Source organism: Balaenoptera ricei, chromosome 9, assembly GCF_028023285.1.
Source record: "Balaenoptera ricei isolate mBalRic1 chromosome 9, mBalRic1.hap2, whole genome shotgun sequence".
Taxonomy (NCBI): domain Eukaryota; kingdom Metazoa; phylum Chordata; class Mammalia; order Artiodactyla; family Balaenopteridae; genus Balaenoptera; species Balaenoptera ricei.
This window is the reverse complement of record NC_082647.1, coordinates 13,961,003-13,978,289: the sequence shown is the minus strand read 5'-3', so window position 1 is coordinate 13,978,289 and position 17,287 is coordinate 13,961,003. Positions and strand designations below refer to the sequence as shown.

Here is a 17,287-nt window from a genome sequence, read left to right as displayed (position 1 = left end):
GCTACGACGACCGCTACACGTTGGGGCACTTCCTGGAAACACAAAAGGTCGCAGTGTGGGTTTCCTAAGTGAGAATGTTTATCACAGAACTACAGCTATGCGTGGGGGTGGGGAAACTGACACGAAAGCACTTCCTGAAGCCGAGCTCGGAGGATAAGCCGAAGCTGACTTGTGTTCAGGGGTCAGGTATCGGTTGCTGTGAGAATCTGAGTCAGAGCAGCTGTGGCCGAGGTTGAGCTGGAATGTTGAGGGCACCTTGAATCCTGCTTTCCTCTTCTGGAGAGAAGTTTAGACTCTCTTACACTATTCCCTACACCCTGGAAGGACTGTGCTGTCTGGAGAGTTATGACTTTTTAACTTAATGGAACAAATTTTTGTTCACAATTTTCAATCAAGTTGTCCTCAAATCTTAGATTCAACCATTTCCTCTTCAGTATCTATAAACAGAGATTCAATATCATGATCTCTTACTATGTCCAATGTTTGCCCATGTCAGTGGGACCCATTATAAAATCTCAAGGTATACAGACTGTGTCTGCTTAATTTTTTTGTAAAGCACCTAAGATAGCTATGCATAAACATAAAAGCTATAATAAGCACTTTTTGAGGATGCTGTTTGGGGCACTTAAGAAATGTTTAAAAACATATATAAACAAAATGTTTTTTAGAGTTGACTCATTTTACGTACACTTCTGGTTCTAAGAACCTTTCCACTTTGGACAAGAAAGTAAGTCTCCAAAGAAAGCTAGAGTTAAGACAGTTACAGACCCAGAAGCACAGGAGTGAAAGGTACATACTGCCCTAGCCACTCTGCTCCCAGCAGCAGGCTTCAGGAAAGAAAAAACCTGGATTTTAAAGTCTACAGAAGGGAGTGGAAGGTTGGCACTGCTCTCTATGAGGGCAGGTATGGAAATACGAAGACCTCCAAGATAAGTCAGAACCCGACTTCTACATAACCAATCCATCCAAGCTACTGAATACATAGTTCTGAAAACTCAGAATGGTGAAAGCTACTTTAATAAGCATCAATTAGGGGCTTCCCTGGTGGCGCAGTGGTTGAGAATCTGCCTGCCAATGCAGGGGACACGGGTTCGAGCCCTGGTCTAGGAAGATCCCACATGCTGCGGAGCAAATGGGCCCATGAGCCACAATTACTGAGCCTGCGCGTCTGGAGCCTGTGCTCCACAACAAGAGAGGCCGCGATAGTGAGAGGCCCACGCACCGCGATGAAGAGTGGCCCCCACTTGCCACAACTAGAGGAAGCCCTCGCACAGAAACGAAGATCCAACACAGCCATAACTGACTAAATAAATAAATAAATAAATAAAATAAAATTTAAAAAGCAATGTTTTTAAAAAAAAAAAAATAAGCATCAATTAGAATAAGTAAGTAAGTAAATATCTTAGCAGGAAAGTTAATGCAAGTTCAACACAAGCTAATAATGTGACACGGTCACCGGCAGGAAAGAGTTACCATAGCAGACCTGATACGTGTCCTTAAAAAGGCCTACTTGCAAAAAAAAAAAAAAAAAGGCCTACTTGCAAGGCTGGCCCCTGGAAACTTGGGTCTTGGGAGGGTTCCCATCAGTCCCTGCTAAGAGTGGCTCCCTGTACCTAAACTGTCTGTCCAAACAATATGGTTTGTGCTGAACACCTGCTTTCCTTATGGGAATGTGGAATTTTTGTACGTGCCAGGCAGAGGGTGCCTACATGACCAGCCCCAGTAAAAACCCTGCCACCAAGTCTCTAATGGGCTTCCCTAGTAGACAACATCTCACCGGAGCTGTCATGACTTGCTGCTGGAAAAATTAAGCACATCCATATTATTGCACTGGAAAGGGACTCTTGGAAGGTTTTGCCTGCTCTCCTCTAGACCTTACCCTATGTGCTTTTCCCTTTGCTGACTTTGCTCGGTGTGCTTCACTGTAATAAACCATAGTTTTGAGTCATATGCTGAGTCCTATGAGTCTCCCTAGTGAATCATCAAACCTGGGGGTGGCGCTGGGGATCTCCAACCCAGTCACCTGAAAAACAAAGGCTGTATAACCAGAAATTTAGTGCCTAAATCAAATCCTATTATTCTATATATTGGTCAGCCTGTACCTGAAAGAGCATATTTAGTGCTCTGTGTCACTAAACTACAGCCGAAGGAGCAGGGATGTTTTGCCTCAACATGAGAAATTTAGGGAGATGGATTTTCCTCAAATATTTAACAGGCTGTCCTGCAGCACGAATCAACTTAGTATGCACGGCTCAGGATAAAACCTAAGATCAAAATTAAACAGCAGAACACTCTTACCTCAGTATAAGAAAGAACTTCCTAATAATCAAAGTTAAATAAAAATGTAATCGTCCACCTAGAAAACAGGGAGTTTCTTCTCCCTGAAGTATTAAAGCAGAAGCTAGGTGGTCATCTGTCAATAATGACAAAGAAAGATTCTATACCGTCTGAGAGGTTAGGGCATATGACCTCTCTAAGGCCACTTCACCTTGAGGGTTTGTGACGAGTCAGTTAATGATCATTCAGACGTACTTACCGTGCACACAACACTGGTCAAGGTTCCGTCGAGAAATGTAGCTGTCTAGTCTTAATAGCCTGCCTTTTAAAAATCCCTGATAACTTCAATTCCAGAAAAATTGTTCAAGAGCATTTCCACTACAATGTCAGCTCCATGAGGACAGGCTCTTTTCTTTTTTTAATCCTCTAGGCTTTTATTGATTGACTGATTGATTGATTGTATCCTCAGTGCAAGACAGACTGAATAAGCAATTGACTGAATAACTTATTTACACTTCAGGGTATATTCATATAACCTTCGATTCTCTGTCAATTTTGAATTGGTCCAAATAGGGGAAATAATTTTTAATGAATAAAAATGCGGGGCTTCCCTGGTGGTGCAGTAGTTAAGAATCCCCCTACCAATGCAGGGGACACGAGTTTGAGCCCTGGTCCGGGAAGATCCCACATGCCGCGGAGCAACTAAGCCCCTGCGCCACAACTACTGAGACTGCGCTCTAGAGTCCGTGAGCCACGACTACTGAGCCCATGGGCCACAACTACTGAAGCCCATGTGCCTAGAGCCCGTGCTCCGCAACAAGAGAAGCCACTGCAATGAGAAACCTGCACACCACAACGAAGAGTAGCCCCCGCTCACTGCAACTAGAGAAAGCCCGCGCGCAGCAACAAAGACCCAACGCAGCCAAAAATAAATAAATAAAATTTTTTAAAAGTGCGAAGCATATTAATATATACCTATAACTCCATATAAGTTGAACTCAAACAACATAGTAAAGATTGACAGGTATGGATTTTTGTATTGAGATACGGCATCATAAAGAATAGCATCTCCAGGACTTCCCTGGTGGCGCAGTGCTTAAGAATCCGCCTGCCAATGCAGGGAACACACATTCGAGTCCTGGTCCAGGAAGATCCCACATGCTGCGGAGCAACTAAGCCCGTGCACCACAACTACTGAGCCTGCACTCTAGAGCCCATGAGCCACAACTACTGAAGCCGCCGAGCCTAGAGCCCGTGCTCCGCAACAAGAGAAGCCACTGCAATGAGAAGCCCGTGCACCGCAACGAAGAGTAGCCCCCGCTTCCCGCAACTAGAGAAAGCCTGCACGCAGCAACGAAGACCCAACACAGCCAAAAATAAATAAATTTATTGAAAAAAATAGAATAGCATCTCCATTCCAAATAGTCATCAAAGAATTTACTTGGTCCAAAATGAATATAAGAGGGAATTCCCTGGAAGTCCAGTGGTTAGGACTCAGCACTTTCACTGCCGGGGCCTGGGTTCGATCCCTGGTCAGGGAACTAAGATCCCGCAAGCCACACGGCACAGCCAAAAAACAAAACCAAAACAAACAAACAAAAATGAATATAAGAACTGGATACAGACTCCCTGACTTCAAGTCACTTAAACAAGATAAAAACAAGTGAAATGATTATAAAGTACATAAGTACCTCGACATTAAACTATGTAATATGCAGTGCACACAGTTCAGGAGGGGAAAAAATTCAGCAGAAGCTGGGAAAAAAACTTGATAGAAAAAGTGGCATTTTATCTTGACACAAAGGAAAAAGCAAAATTTAGATGGGTGTAAGGAAGGTGAAAGATCATACAAAAGAATACAGGCAAAATCTCAAAGGCAGAAATAAGCATGGTACTTGTGAAACTCAATGAAAAAAACAGCCTAGCCAGAATTGTGTGATTTCAAAACAGTGAGAAATAGGTTGGTTGAAATGGTAAAGCAGACCTGAATCAGGGCAAGCTAAGAAATCAGGCAGAATAGGTTGGATTTTATGCCATAGGGAAGAGTAAGCCATCCTAAGGATGAATGAAACAAAACAGAACTTAGAAGAATTCATGGGTGAGTGTGGTTCCCTTCTTAAATCCACCCTAGCACTTCGTTCTGCTTACCTCTACAGGCAGTTCAATTGACGTGTTAAAAGCACTTGGGGTCCACTGCTTAGAGATACTGACTTTGACATTGCTAAATGTTTTTCTTGACGCATGGAGCAACGAGTAACTACAAAAGAGAGAAGAAAGACTGCTGAATGAAAGAAAAACGGATTCAATAAAATCACAGATATATTCCCATTCGTTTTATACAATTTGGAATTCTTCTCTTTTAAAAAAGAGAAATTCAGAAAGAAAGAAAGAGAGAGAGAGGGAAGGAGGGACGGAAGGAACTGCTTTATAAGAACTATCCACTGAAACAGTCTCTGCTAAGCAAAGAAACAATTAACTTGTCTTCTTCAGTATGAGCCCCCATGTTCATTCATAACATGTCCCTGGACCTAGAAGATGGAGATGTGATGGATTGCAACCCCTTTAAATCATGGTTGCAGTTCTGTAAAGGATTTTAAGTCTTTACCAACCACTGGCCACTCACTGCACTAGCCATTCAGTGGCTTTTTCCTTGGGGCCTGTCTTTTCCTCATACTGATGCCTCCCTCAACCCCTCACAAATGGATTTCCCCTAAAGCAAGCATCCAAAAGTACCTATCAACTCTTACATAATTAGAAAACCATTTTCCTAGTTTCTGCCTTAAAAAAAAACCCCACAACCATCATCATCATTTGCAGTGCCTTCAATAAAGATTAATAATAAATAAAATCTATTCAGAAGAAATAAGCGAAGTAGTTGAGTCACAGGGTTATGAAAAACGTGCCCTTAACACCAAAAAGCCTGGCTGAAGTCATCTACAGACCACTAAGGAGAGCCACTGAGGGCCACTGAGTCAGACATGGACGATTCTTCAGTCACACTGACTGGTCAGGCTCTCACACGAGTGACCGAAGTTCCTCGAAGAGGTCTCCTACCATCTTTAATGCTCAAGGAGGCATAGAGCATTCCCTGAATACGCACATCCTTTGTTCGCAAGCTCCTGCTTTTAACAATTAAAGGACTTTATGTTAGAGCAAGGTTTTTCCATCACAGCAGTACTGACATTTTGGGCCCCCCAGATTCTCTATTGTGGGGGGCTGTCCCGTGCACTGCAGGATGTTTAGCAGCATCCCTGGTCTCAACCCACTAGATCCAAGTAGCACCCCTTCCCCCAGCGTGACAACTAAAAATGTCTCCAGACATCGCCAAATATGGGCAAGACAGCCCTCGAGAAGCACTGTATTACAGCCACATCATAAAGTGCCACAGAAGGACCAGCTGGTCTAGCTCATGACTCGCCCAGGCCAATCACTGCATTAAGCACTGGCCATGCAATAAACAGCTCCTTCAAAAGGAAAACAAGGACAAGAACAACAAGGGAAGAGTTTCAGTGGTCCACTTACCTGAAGAAGGTGAGCAGGAATACTACCACATGATGATGGCTGAACTGGGAGAGCAAAGTTCCTCTTTGAAAAATACTTGGCCAGGCCATGTTCCTCCTGACCTTCCTTCTCACCTTGACCTTAAAGTCTGGATAGTGAATGGTTTACATCATTTCTTCTTTCTGGAAAAACAAAACACATTATTAACATGACTCATAATAGGCCTATTATCCAAAAATAGAATTATTTAGACTTAACAACCAGTCACTGTATAATAAGGCCTAGAAAAAGAAAAATTACATGGATTAGTTGACACCAGAAAACTAGGTTGATAATTACGTTTTATAGCTATTAACTAGTCCTTTAAAAAGAAATCCTTGGGGCTTCCCTGGTGGCGCAGTGGTTAAGAATCCGCCTGCCTATGCAGGGGATACGGGTTCGAGCCCTGGTCCAGGAAGATCTCACATGCTGCAGAGCAACTAAGCCCGTGTGCCACAACTACTGAGCCAGCGAGCCACAACTACTGAGCCCGTGTGCCGCAACTACTGAAGCCCGCGCACCTAGAGCCGGTGCTCCGCAACAAGAGAAGCCACCGCAATGAGAAGCCCGTGCACCACAAGAAAAAGTAGCCCCCACTAGAAGAGTAGCCCCTGCTCGCCACAACTAGAGAAAGCCTGCGCGCAGCAACAAAGACCCAACACAGCCAATAAATAAATAAATAAATTTATTTATTTATTAGAAAAAAAAAAAGAAATCCTTGATTACCTTCTAACAGAACAAACTCTCATACAAACTGATAAGAAAATCACTAATTCTGACTGGAAAATGAGCAACGGAAATGAACAGACAACTCCGAAGAAATGAAATGAAATGGCTATTAAACTTATCAAATAAGAGTTCCAATCTCATTAGAACATAAGAAATGCTAATTATGGTAACAAAAAATGTTTGCATAGTTAAAAAAGACTGTGCTCAATGCAGCTCAAGGTCTAATGATCCTGAACTCTCATACACTGCTGATGGAAGTGAAAATTAACACAATTTTATAGGAAGACGATCTGGCCATGTTCATTGAGAGCCTCTGACACAAAAATTCAATTTCCAGGGATTTATTCCTAAAGAAATACAAGATGCATTCAGCTCTATACACAAAGGTAGTTTTCACAAAAAGTCAGAAGAGCTCTCTTATATGAAGAAATGAACTTTGTGCCAGTCATAAAGGAACAGGGGAAAGAGACAGGGCCACACCTCTGCCATCTCTTTCCACTACTTCCTCTCACCTCTCCTCTGTCCTCTCGGAAAGCCACATCCATGCTCTGACACCAAGACTAATTAAGCATAAAGTAGGCATCTACACTTAACGTCTCCAGCTATGAGTCTGCAGAAACAACCTAAACATGCAATAAGAAGGGAATAATTAAACAAATTATGGTATATCCAAATGGCTGAATATTTTATCATTTGACATGATGATTAAGACTTTATAATAACATGAGAAAACAGCAAGTGAAATGTGTAGGATATGACTTACAATCAACTGAACTCTAGATTTACATAATATTTACAAGTAAACAGGGAATATATAGTTCTCTCTGGGCAGTGGAATTATGGGTAATTTTAGTTTTCTATATATTTTCCTAAAAATTCTACAATAAACATGTATATTACTTTTATAATCAGGAGGGAAAACATCCACAGCATTGTAAAAGTCCTATAGTTTACCTGCATATTAGGAAAAAATTAAATTAAATTAACAGGGGCTTCGCTGGTGGCGCAGTGGTTAAGAATCCACCTGCTAATGCAAGGGACTCGGGTTCGAGCCCTGGTCCGGGAAGATCCCACATGCTGCGGAGCAACTAAGCCCGTGCGCCACAACTACTGAGCCCGTGCTCTAGAGCCCGCGTGCCACAACTACTGAGCCCATGTGCCACCACTACTGAAGCCTGGACACCTAGAGCCCGTGCTCTGCAACAAGAGAAGCCACCGCAATGAGAAGCCCACGCACCACAATGAAGAGTAGCTCCCGCTCACCGCTACTAGAGAAAGCCCGCGTGCAGCAACGAAGACCCGACGCAGCCAAAAATAAATTAAAAACAAAAACAAAAAAGCTTTAAAAAAAATTAAATTAACAAAATACCTTGTATGATAAACATACTACAATAATAGTCAAGGTAGGAGACAAATTCAAAAGCTTCCAGCACTAAAATTAGTGAATCACAGGACTTTGCCCAAGGTTGTGTTCCCTGTAACTGCTATTTATACTCCCGTTCTCTATTACAATTTATACTACTGCTTGGTAGATGAACCCAAAACCCTAAATGTTGAGAGACCCAGCTGAAAGGCCATTCTTGAAACTTTTGGATAAAAGATACAAAGTTGAGATGGTTAAAGTTATATAAACATTATAGCTGATTCACTTACTGGCTGTGAGCCCTTGGACACATCAACCTCTCTGAAGCACAGATTGTCATGTGTAAAATGGCCTATCTCTTCTGAGACCAAAATAAACAATGCATGTAAGGTATTAAGATAATTATTTTAGCCACTGATCTGCCCAGGGTTAATCCCACATCAGGAGAATACAGTTAATTTCATATAATCATTCCCCTTGAAAAATGTTAAAACAAAATTATGAGCCAAGTAAGACAACAAATTTCCACTCACAAAATGTAAATAAACTTTCTGTCTGTAATTCCAGGAGGTTACAAACCTGAGAGCTACTAGTGTTACTGCTAAATTTACCTCTACCCCCAAATTAAACATGACACCCAAGTGAAACAACTCAAAGTTTTAACCATTCTTTATATATCATAGCTCTTTGACCTGAACACACTCACAACTCAAAACACTGTACTGAATACTTCAGAAAAGGTTGTGGGTTATGAAATTCTATAATTAATTAGGTAAGAGAATAATTCCAAAAATGTATGCTCCAACAGATTGGAATTACTTGCTTCGGCAATAATGGTTGTGGATTTCAGGCCTGTACAGTTACATTAATGCTGTTAAATGACTACCAAGCCGTTTGAGACCATCTGGATTTAGTTTCTAAATAAACCACCTTTTCCTTAGCTACAGTGACAGGGAAGAAAATGCTTAATAAGTTCAATGGGAAAAGAGTTTAAACATTCATCTGATGTTGGCAGAATGCCATTTAAAATGAATACTATTATAACATCTGGTCTTATATAATCATAATCATTAATAACAATACCTTGCGTTTATATGTCCTACATCACAGAAGTGATTTCTGATCATCTGTGAGCTCTGGAGCCCTGCAGAAGCACGGAGTTTTTGCCAAGTCCGACTCTATTAAGCACATCCTACTTTTAGACCATTTTCTTTCCAGCTCTGAATATAGACTGAACAAATGTCTAACATTTTTCAAGCATATGTAAATGCTGTTATAATTAATAAAGCCAAAATTCATTTTAAGTGTTTCTGAATAGAAGCTTGTCATTTAGTATTTTCTTAGTCCATGGATACTAAATATACAACTGTTATGTGAGAACAAGAATGACCTTTAAAAAAAAAAAAAACATAAAAAGTAAGATCCCTGCCATCAAAAAGGATGCAGAACCATTGAGCCCTATTCTACTTTTCAAGGCTAGTTCATGATCATTAACTCATCTGATTTGTAAGAAGCTTTCGGAGATCCTATAGGATCACCCACACAACATACTTTCCAGGATGGAACGCTCCATATTGTGTGATCAAGGCTGAATAAAAAGATGGCTTCACATGTGACACGTCCAGGCAGAGGGCAATCTCCCCCTTATAAACACTGCCTTGGAATATAAAACATTCCCCAAATTTCACTTTCCATACATATTTAGAGTCCATTCCAACTCAAACATAGTAAGATTTAAAGTTGTCTTGTAGGGACTTCCCTGGTGGCGCAGTGGTTAAGAATCCACCTGACAATGCAGGGGACATGGGTTCAATCCCTGGTCCAGGAAGATCCCACATGCTGTGAAGCAACTAAGCCCGTGAGCCACAACTACAGAGCCTGCACTCTGGAGCCCGCAAGCCACAACTACTGAGCCCACGTGCCACAACTACTGAAGCCCGGGCACCTAGAGCCCGTGCTCCGCAACAAGAGAAGCCACCGCAATGAGAAGCCCACGCACCGCAACGAAGAGTAGCCCCCGCTCGCCGCAACTAGAGAAAGCCCGTGCACGGCAACGAAGACCCAACGCAGCCCAAAATAAATTAATTAATTAATTAATTTTTTTAAAATAAATAAATAAAGTTGTCTCGTATTAGGAACACTTTAGGGGAAACAGACTGCAGAGTGGAAAGGGGAGAGACTGGCAGAAAAGGAGATCACCGGCCACTTCCACCTCATCGGACCCATCCCCACCCCACCCCCATTGGAAGGAAAGGCTCTCTGGAAATGGAGAGAAGCAGTTAATCTACTTCTCCATACCATGACCCTGTTCTGCGAGTTCTTACCTTTCCTACCCTGGCGGACTCCTGCCTGCCCCCAGATAACACTGCTTCCTCTGGGGTCTCTCAGGGAGAAGCAATCTTCCTTCTCACAACCACTCCTCCTCCTTCCGAGACCCCAGCTTCTCCGAAGCTCCTGGGCCTCGCTGCCCCCTGCCCCTCACAGCCGTCGTCTCCTGGTCACCTGCTGTCCCCCCTCTGCTCTGTCTCATGTCAACACCCAGATGGGTAACCTAGCAGACCCTTGTCCTCTTCCCACCAATCTTTTCCTCTATCCCACGAGAAAAACCCACTCCGTGGTCAAAACCCGGCCCGTGTCATCTACTAAGCAGTAAGTGCATCACCTCCCAAACTGCATTTCAAACATCTTGCTTTGTTTCCTTCCAGAAAACTGCTTACTTCATACTCCCCACTGCAAAGTCATTTTACCTCAGCAAGCTCCCAATTACGTCACCTCCCCATTTTTTCCCTTCAGCCATGACCCTCCTCCTGTCCTCATTCCCTTCTTTCCCAACTTAGAATCTGGACTATCTCCCTTACGGGCCTTTTTTCCTTGCTTGCCTCTGGCCTCCTCCCCTGGGCCCAAGTGGTTGAGTTTTGCCAGAGAAAAATCAAAGGAGCAGGCTGGTTTCACTTTTCAGATTCAAAACCACAAACCTCAAAGGGCATGCAGCTCTGCCCAGCAAGTCCACACTTCCCTAATGACCTGCTTTCTCAACATCTAAGATAACCACTTACACTTCTCTCTCTAAACTTCCAAGCTCTCTGTCCCCTTCATCTGGTACCACGGCTTTCTGCCAATGATTCCTAGAGCGCCAGCTCTAACTTGGACCCTCCAGGGCTCCCAGCGGCACAGCCAACCCACCACTTGAGGGCCCTCCTTGGAGCTGAAACACAATTTCACAATTCTTCACTTCCTCCCTCCACACCCATCCGTCCCCAGCACTGCCCTCAGAAAATGGTACCACCAAGGCAACTAACACTTAGCCCTCATTTCTCCTTTCCTCTCAGCTTCCGCATGCAACCCACTACTAAATCCAGTCCTCTTCACCCCAAAATTCAGCCCAAATCCATCCTCTTCTCTCCATCCCCACAGCCACTACCAAGGTCAACCACGCACGTCTTCTACCAAGCCTAGTGCAACAGCCTCCTGCAGGGTTTCACTATTGTACATCTAGCACACACACCAGCCCCCTGCCGCCCATCACTCTTCACACATCAGCCAGAAACATATCTTTTTTTTTTTTTTTTTTTTTAAAGATTTATTTATTGATTGATTGCTATGTTGGGTCTTCGTTTCTGTGCGAGGGCTTTCTCTAGTTGCGGCAAGCGGGGGCCACTCTTCATTGCGGTGCGCGGGCCTCTCACTATCGTGGCCTCTCTTGCTGCGGAGCACAGGCTCCAGACGCGCAGGCTCAGTAGTTGTGGCTCACGGGCCCAGTTGCTCCGCGGCATGTGGGATCTTCCCAGACCAGGGCGCGAACCCGTGTCCCCTGCATTAGCAGGCAGATTCTCAACCACTGCGCCACCAGGGAAGCCCAGAAACATTATCTTAAAACATAAATCAGCTGTCATTCTTCTGCTTAAAATGCCTTCTTCACGGTTTCCCAAGACTCACATACAACCACAAAACAAGAGTTTTGCCACGGCCTCCAAAACCTGTATGCAGTAGATGCTATACACATACGGTAGAAAGTTCAAAGGGTATGTACACGGTGACACCTCCCTCCCTGTTCCCACGTCACCCGTGGCTCCTACCATCGCTTCTGCACTCTTGCAGAATCTGCACCTGTGCGTGCATTCCAGGCGTGGCCCCACACTCACACATACACAAATGGGAGCGTACAACACACACCATCCCGCACCATTTTTTTCCTTCACTTATCAGAGGTTGGAGGTCCACCCCATCTGCACCTACAGAGCTGCCGCAGTCCAGTCTCCTGCGGGACATCTGGGTGGTTCCCAATCCTTTGCCGGTGTACACAGTGTGGAGCTAGCCGTTTCCTCCTCCCCTGTGCCCGCCTAGCTCCGCCCGCCTAGCTCCGCCCCCCACCAGCATCACTCCTCCACACGGCTACCGCTACCGTCTCCCTAGCACCCAATCCCTTTCTTGCCCCTGAACACACCAAGCCCTTCCTTGCTTTGGGACTTCGCATTTGCTGTTCTGTTGTCTGACATGCTTTTCTCCTGGTTCTTTGCAAATGGCTTGCTCTTGCCTTTCCTTGGCTCAGCCTCAAGTGTCATCCCCTAGAGTGGCTGCCTGGATCGTCCTATCTAAAATGGTCTCCCTCTGTTACTACCTCTCCCATCTCCATCTGTTTCTTCCCTTCACAGCACTTCTCCCAATCTAATTATCTGCTTTAATTGTTCACATGTTTATTGTTCACCTGTTAAGTTCCACATCTGTCTTAACACCACAGCTATAACCCCAGGGCCTAGCAGAGCATTTAGAATGATCAGTAAAGATTTTCTGAATGAATGAATGCTTTGACTGACGGCCAACACTGACTGCTTTCAAAGTGCCAGGCCCTGTGCTAGGCACTTACCATGTGCCATTGCATTTAGTTCTCACCATATCTTACAGATAAAAAAATGGATTTTAGAAAGTAATATATCTTAGGAGGTGAAAGGAGCATTCAAACCCAGACCTGACCCTAGACCCTACGTTATACTGTGTAAGAGGGAAGGTTAAAAGGTTAAAATATCCCAAGTTGGGTAAAACACAGTAATTAAAAATATCACACATTAAACACAGAAGTATAGATCCAGGATGGAAAAAAAGCACCTTATTAGTAACAGTGGTTCTCACACACGCTTAAATAAAAAGGGCAATTACTTCACTCCCTAGACTTCAGTTTTTATGTTTGCAAAGTAAAATGATTATGTATACTCAGTATAAAGAGGTAGGGGGAAAAGTATTAAATGGATAGTTGAGCTCGCCTATTGTGACAGTTGTGCATGCTGTAATTTACACAAGTATCTTTTTTATCCCACATGACCTCATTTGAAGTCGTTTCCCTGTATCATGTAAATCCTTTTATTCAAAACTCAAGTCTTCCTGTAACTTGTCTCTCTTCTTAAATTGTTCCTTACCACAGATGTAAAATACCTAGCACTTTTCTGTAAAATTCTCTCAGGGTTCCCTGAACCACGTTCTTCCTACGTATTTTGAACATATTCCAAAGACAACAGTTTTCAAGATAAAAATCTTTCCCTCTCCTAGACAAAGGACTTATACTCAAGTTAATGGTCATTGCCGTGACATTTCCTTATCACTGGTGAACAAGACAAATCAGAACCTGACACAATGACTAATACACTGGATCCTGACAGCTAGTGAGCAACAAGACAGTGCACCGACTTTGAGCTTATGAAAGTATCGTTTCAGGGTTATTTTCTGATGCAGAGACTGGATATCAAAGATTAATAAAAGATTGTCATCTGAAGCCACACCGCGGCCCACACAAAGGCATAAAAGTTCCAGCTGGAATTCTAGACCTTGCACTTAACTTCTTTGAGTCTCAATTTCCTCACTGAAAGATTAAATGAGACAATTTATAGAGAGTTCTAAATACAGCACCTGGGGCTTCCCTCGTGACGCAGTGGTTAAGAATCCGCCTGCCAATGCAGGGGACACGGGTTCGAGCCCTAATCCGGGAAGATCCCACATGCCGCGGAGCAACTAAGCCCGTGCGCCACAACTACGGAGCCTGTGCTCTAGGCCCGTGCTCTGCAACAAGAGAAGCCACCGCAATGAAGCCGGTGCACTGCAACGAAGAGTAGCTCCCGCTCGCCGCAACTAGAGAAAAGCCCGCACGCAGCAATGAATACCCAACGCAGCCAAAAATAAATTAAGTAAGTACAGTGCCTGGCATACAGCAAACATTCAACAAATGGGAAAAAAAGAATTCAAGCATCAAAACGCTGAAGAAAGAAGGTGGCCATTAAGAATATTTTGCTCACCCCAGGAAATCCCTACAATCCTTTCAGTAAGTTATCAGGGGATCGCCTAGTTTCTGGAAACACCAAAAACCCTGTGGACACATTCCCATAATCCCGTGAGAAGTGAGAACAAACAGACCACATTCTGCAAACAAGAATACTGAGTTAATGACGAAAAGCGATCAGATAAATTCCTGACCGAGACCGTGGTAGTTACCAAAAAGCAAAGCCCAGTAATTCCACTAAGACCCTCCTCCCTCTGTGGCCTCACTACATCCTCTCCAAAAGCCTGCCCGCCCTACCTGTGAGGCACCTTTCACCTGGTCTAGACGACAAACCCCTTTCTTGCACAGGCGCCCCCGCCGCCGCGCTGGCGTGGGGCCCGGCCGCCGGCTCTCCCCGGAGGCCCTCCCGATCCTCCCGCTCCCCTCCGCTGCGGTACTCGCCGGCCCCGCCAGGTCCCGGAGCACCTGGGCGCCGAGGAGCCAGGCCCAGAGTGGAGGGAACGAGGGGTGGCCGGCCTTGCCCGCGGCGCCACACCCACCGGCCGCCACCTTCTGCCTCTCCGCCCCGTCCCCTCGTCGCCTGGAAGCTCCTCGGACCTGCCCTCGACTGCGGCGCCCCCCACCCCCGCCCCCGCCCCCGCCCCCAGCCGGGTTCAGGCCCTTCTCGGCTCGGGCCCGGCGCGCCGCCGCTCGCGCACCCGAGTGCCGCAGTAGTCGTTGCGCTCCGGCCGGCCGGCAGCTCCTCTCGCTACGCAGCGCCCGCAAGCTTGCCACTCCCGCCGCCACCTCACCGGCGCCGCCGCGGCCAGGGTTTCCGGGCACTCACGTGACCCGTCGGTACCCGTGGCATGCTGGGAGTTGTAGTCCGACCGCGCGGCTTTACCTGAGGGCTGCTGGGCAGGGAGTGGAGGGGGGGAGGGGAGGGGGAGGGGGAGGGGGGAGTGTAGGCTTCCAGACGCCGCCGGAGGCCTGGGTGGACCCGGCAGCTTCGAGGGGGAAGTGGGGGTCGGGGGGACGGACAACGGCCAGGACTGTTAGGAAAGAAGCAGTGCGGGAGAGAGAGGATATAATCTGGGAAGAAATGATGTATATATAAATCATCTTTTTTTCAAAAAACCTTTATTCTGCATTTTGTTTTGAGAGAAAGAAACGCGCTGCTAGGTGTGCTACTGACCTGCCATGAGGGCATAAGCTTTAAATTTTTGTTGAATTAAATACAGTTGCCCATAAGGACAGGATTATTAGTCTGTCGGTATAATTCACTGTTGTACATCCCACCCCCATCACCCAAATAAATGAGTGTTAAGATCCTGGCAGCCTCAAGCAAAAACTGAAGGCCTTACAACACATGACTCTGAACAAGGGTCTTTTGCCCTCCTGGGCTCTCTTTCAACTAATAGGGAAAAAAAAAAAAAAAAAAATTTAAGTCTTTCAACCCAGAAAACCTGTCCACAAAGATAGCAGATTAGAAAACAGTTTTATTATTGAATACGCTTTGAACCAGACTGTGACGCACATCACAGGCAACACGCTAAGAGGTAGCAAAGGAAGAAAGGAATCTCCCCCTTACATCGCCAGGCAGACACTAGCCGCTTCAGGCAAGTTCTCAGGTAATCCAAGTGTGAAGTCTGAGTCAGCTGGGGTTTTTTGGTTTCGGGTTTTTTTTTTCTTTTTTTCTTTATCAGTAATCATTACCAGAAGAAGAAAACATTTTGACACCTAACCTCACTGACACATCTCACGGGTTTTATTTCCTGCCCCTGCCCATACATTTGTCGTGGCTCTTGACCTACATTTCATTTTCAAGCCGCATACGCATGACTGTGGCTTTCAGAGCACAGTCTGCAGGGCCTTCCCTGGTAGTCCAGCGGTTAGGACTCTGCCCTTCCATTGCTGGGGGGCACGGGTTCAATCCCTCATCAGGGAACTAAGATCCCTCATGCTGAATGCGAACTAGGATTCTTTAAATAAAATAAAGATTTTAAAAAAACAACAACAACAAAGCACGGTATGCAGCAGTAGTATTTGGCAGTGTCTTTTGTTTTCTTGCTCTACCTGCCAACATTGGGTTTATCCTCCCCAAAAGAGAGGTTCCTGAAAGTGATGTGTAAATGGAATTTGGGGTAAGATAAATCATCATTTACAGGTTTTCTGGAGAAATGTTCTTGAGTAGTGAGTAAATTGTCCTCTGTTTCAGCGCTAGGCCTCAACCCACAGTAAGAAATACATCTTACATCACCCCCAGCACACACGTGCCTGCTCACAACTGATGCAAACAGCTCACGCAACAATACTCTTACTCCATGGAATGCATTCTGAATTGTTTTCCTAATCTTTTCTGTAAAAACGCTGGTTACAACCCACTAAATTTGACTTCATGACTCATTAATGGGTCTCAGCCCACAGTCTGAAACCACTACACCAGTTTAATATTTTATCAGTCGGGATGTTTCTGTTTTGCATGTTGTGCCTATAGCTTAACTGCCTGCTCAGCACGTTCCACAGAGTGGAGCTGATCTGGTCCCCATGCTAGAAGCAGTGACTCTTCCAGACTCTGTGGGGAAAAAACAAAAAGGAAACTTCACCTCAGCTCCACGCTTCTCCTGCCAGCATGAGGGACTGACGAACTCCAGGTCTTCCTAGAAAGTAACCTTGGTTCTGGGGTACATTTTGTGGGGGGAAGGAAACATTTTTTTTTCAGCTCTTTCTTCCCCTGCAAATTCAAAGTTGTTTTAGTTTTTTAATCTTCTCTTTGGATCACCTCCTTTCTCTCAGTGGCTCCTCAGGAAAGGTTATTCAAGTCCACAAAACAGTTAAATGACTCAAAACCCAGATCTGTCTCCTCCTTTAAGTTGCTGTCCTTCAACTAGCCACCCCCACCCCAGCCAAACAGGGGACACCAGGAAAAATTGGGGGTAAGGGCCACCTAAGAGAATGTGAGCTGAAAGAAAGAGCAGGGCGGCTCAATAGGTGTTGGCTGAGGTAGCTAGATGGTCCTTTTCATTTTGGGTTTGCTGGATAACATGTGAGGCTAAGAAGCCGAGGAAAGGTGACCTAGTGTGGCCTCACCCTGTGCTTTGTACCCAATGGCAGCTCCTCCGGATGGGGAGGGA

At 45.0% G+C, this 17,287-nt stretch overlaps 1 protein-coding gene across 2 annotated transcripts in view; it reads right to left on the bottom strand.

The window, feature by feature from the left end:
• SLC37A3 (solute carrier family 37 member 3) overlaps nucleotides 1-14,972 on the bottom strand; it is a 42,724-nt gene extending 27,752 nt beyond the window's left edge. For both annotated transcript variants that reach the window (XM_059933227.1, XM_059933228.1), the window contains exons 1-3: nucleotides 14,873-14,972; nucleotides 5,800-5,960; nucleotides 4,426-4,534 (exon numbers count right to left, since the gene is read on the bottom strand). In XM_059933227.1, the coding sequence (XP_059789210.1) occupies nucleotides 4,426-4,534; nucleotides 5,800-5,888 (198 nt within the window). In that variant the 5' untranslated portion in view covers nucleotides 5,889-5,960; nucleotides 14,873-14,972. The remainder of the gene's footprint in view (nucleotides 1-4,425; nucleotides 4,535-5,799; nucleotides 5,961-14,872) is intronic.
• Between the last annotated feature and the right edge of the window lie 2,315 nt (nucleotides 14,973-17,287).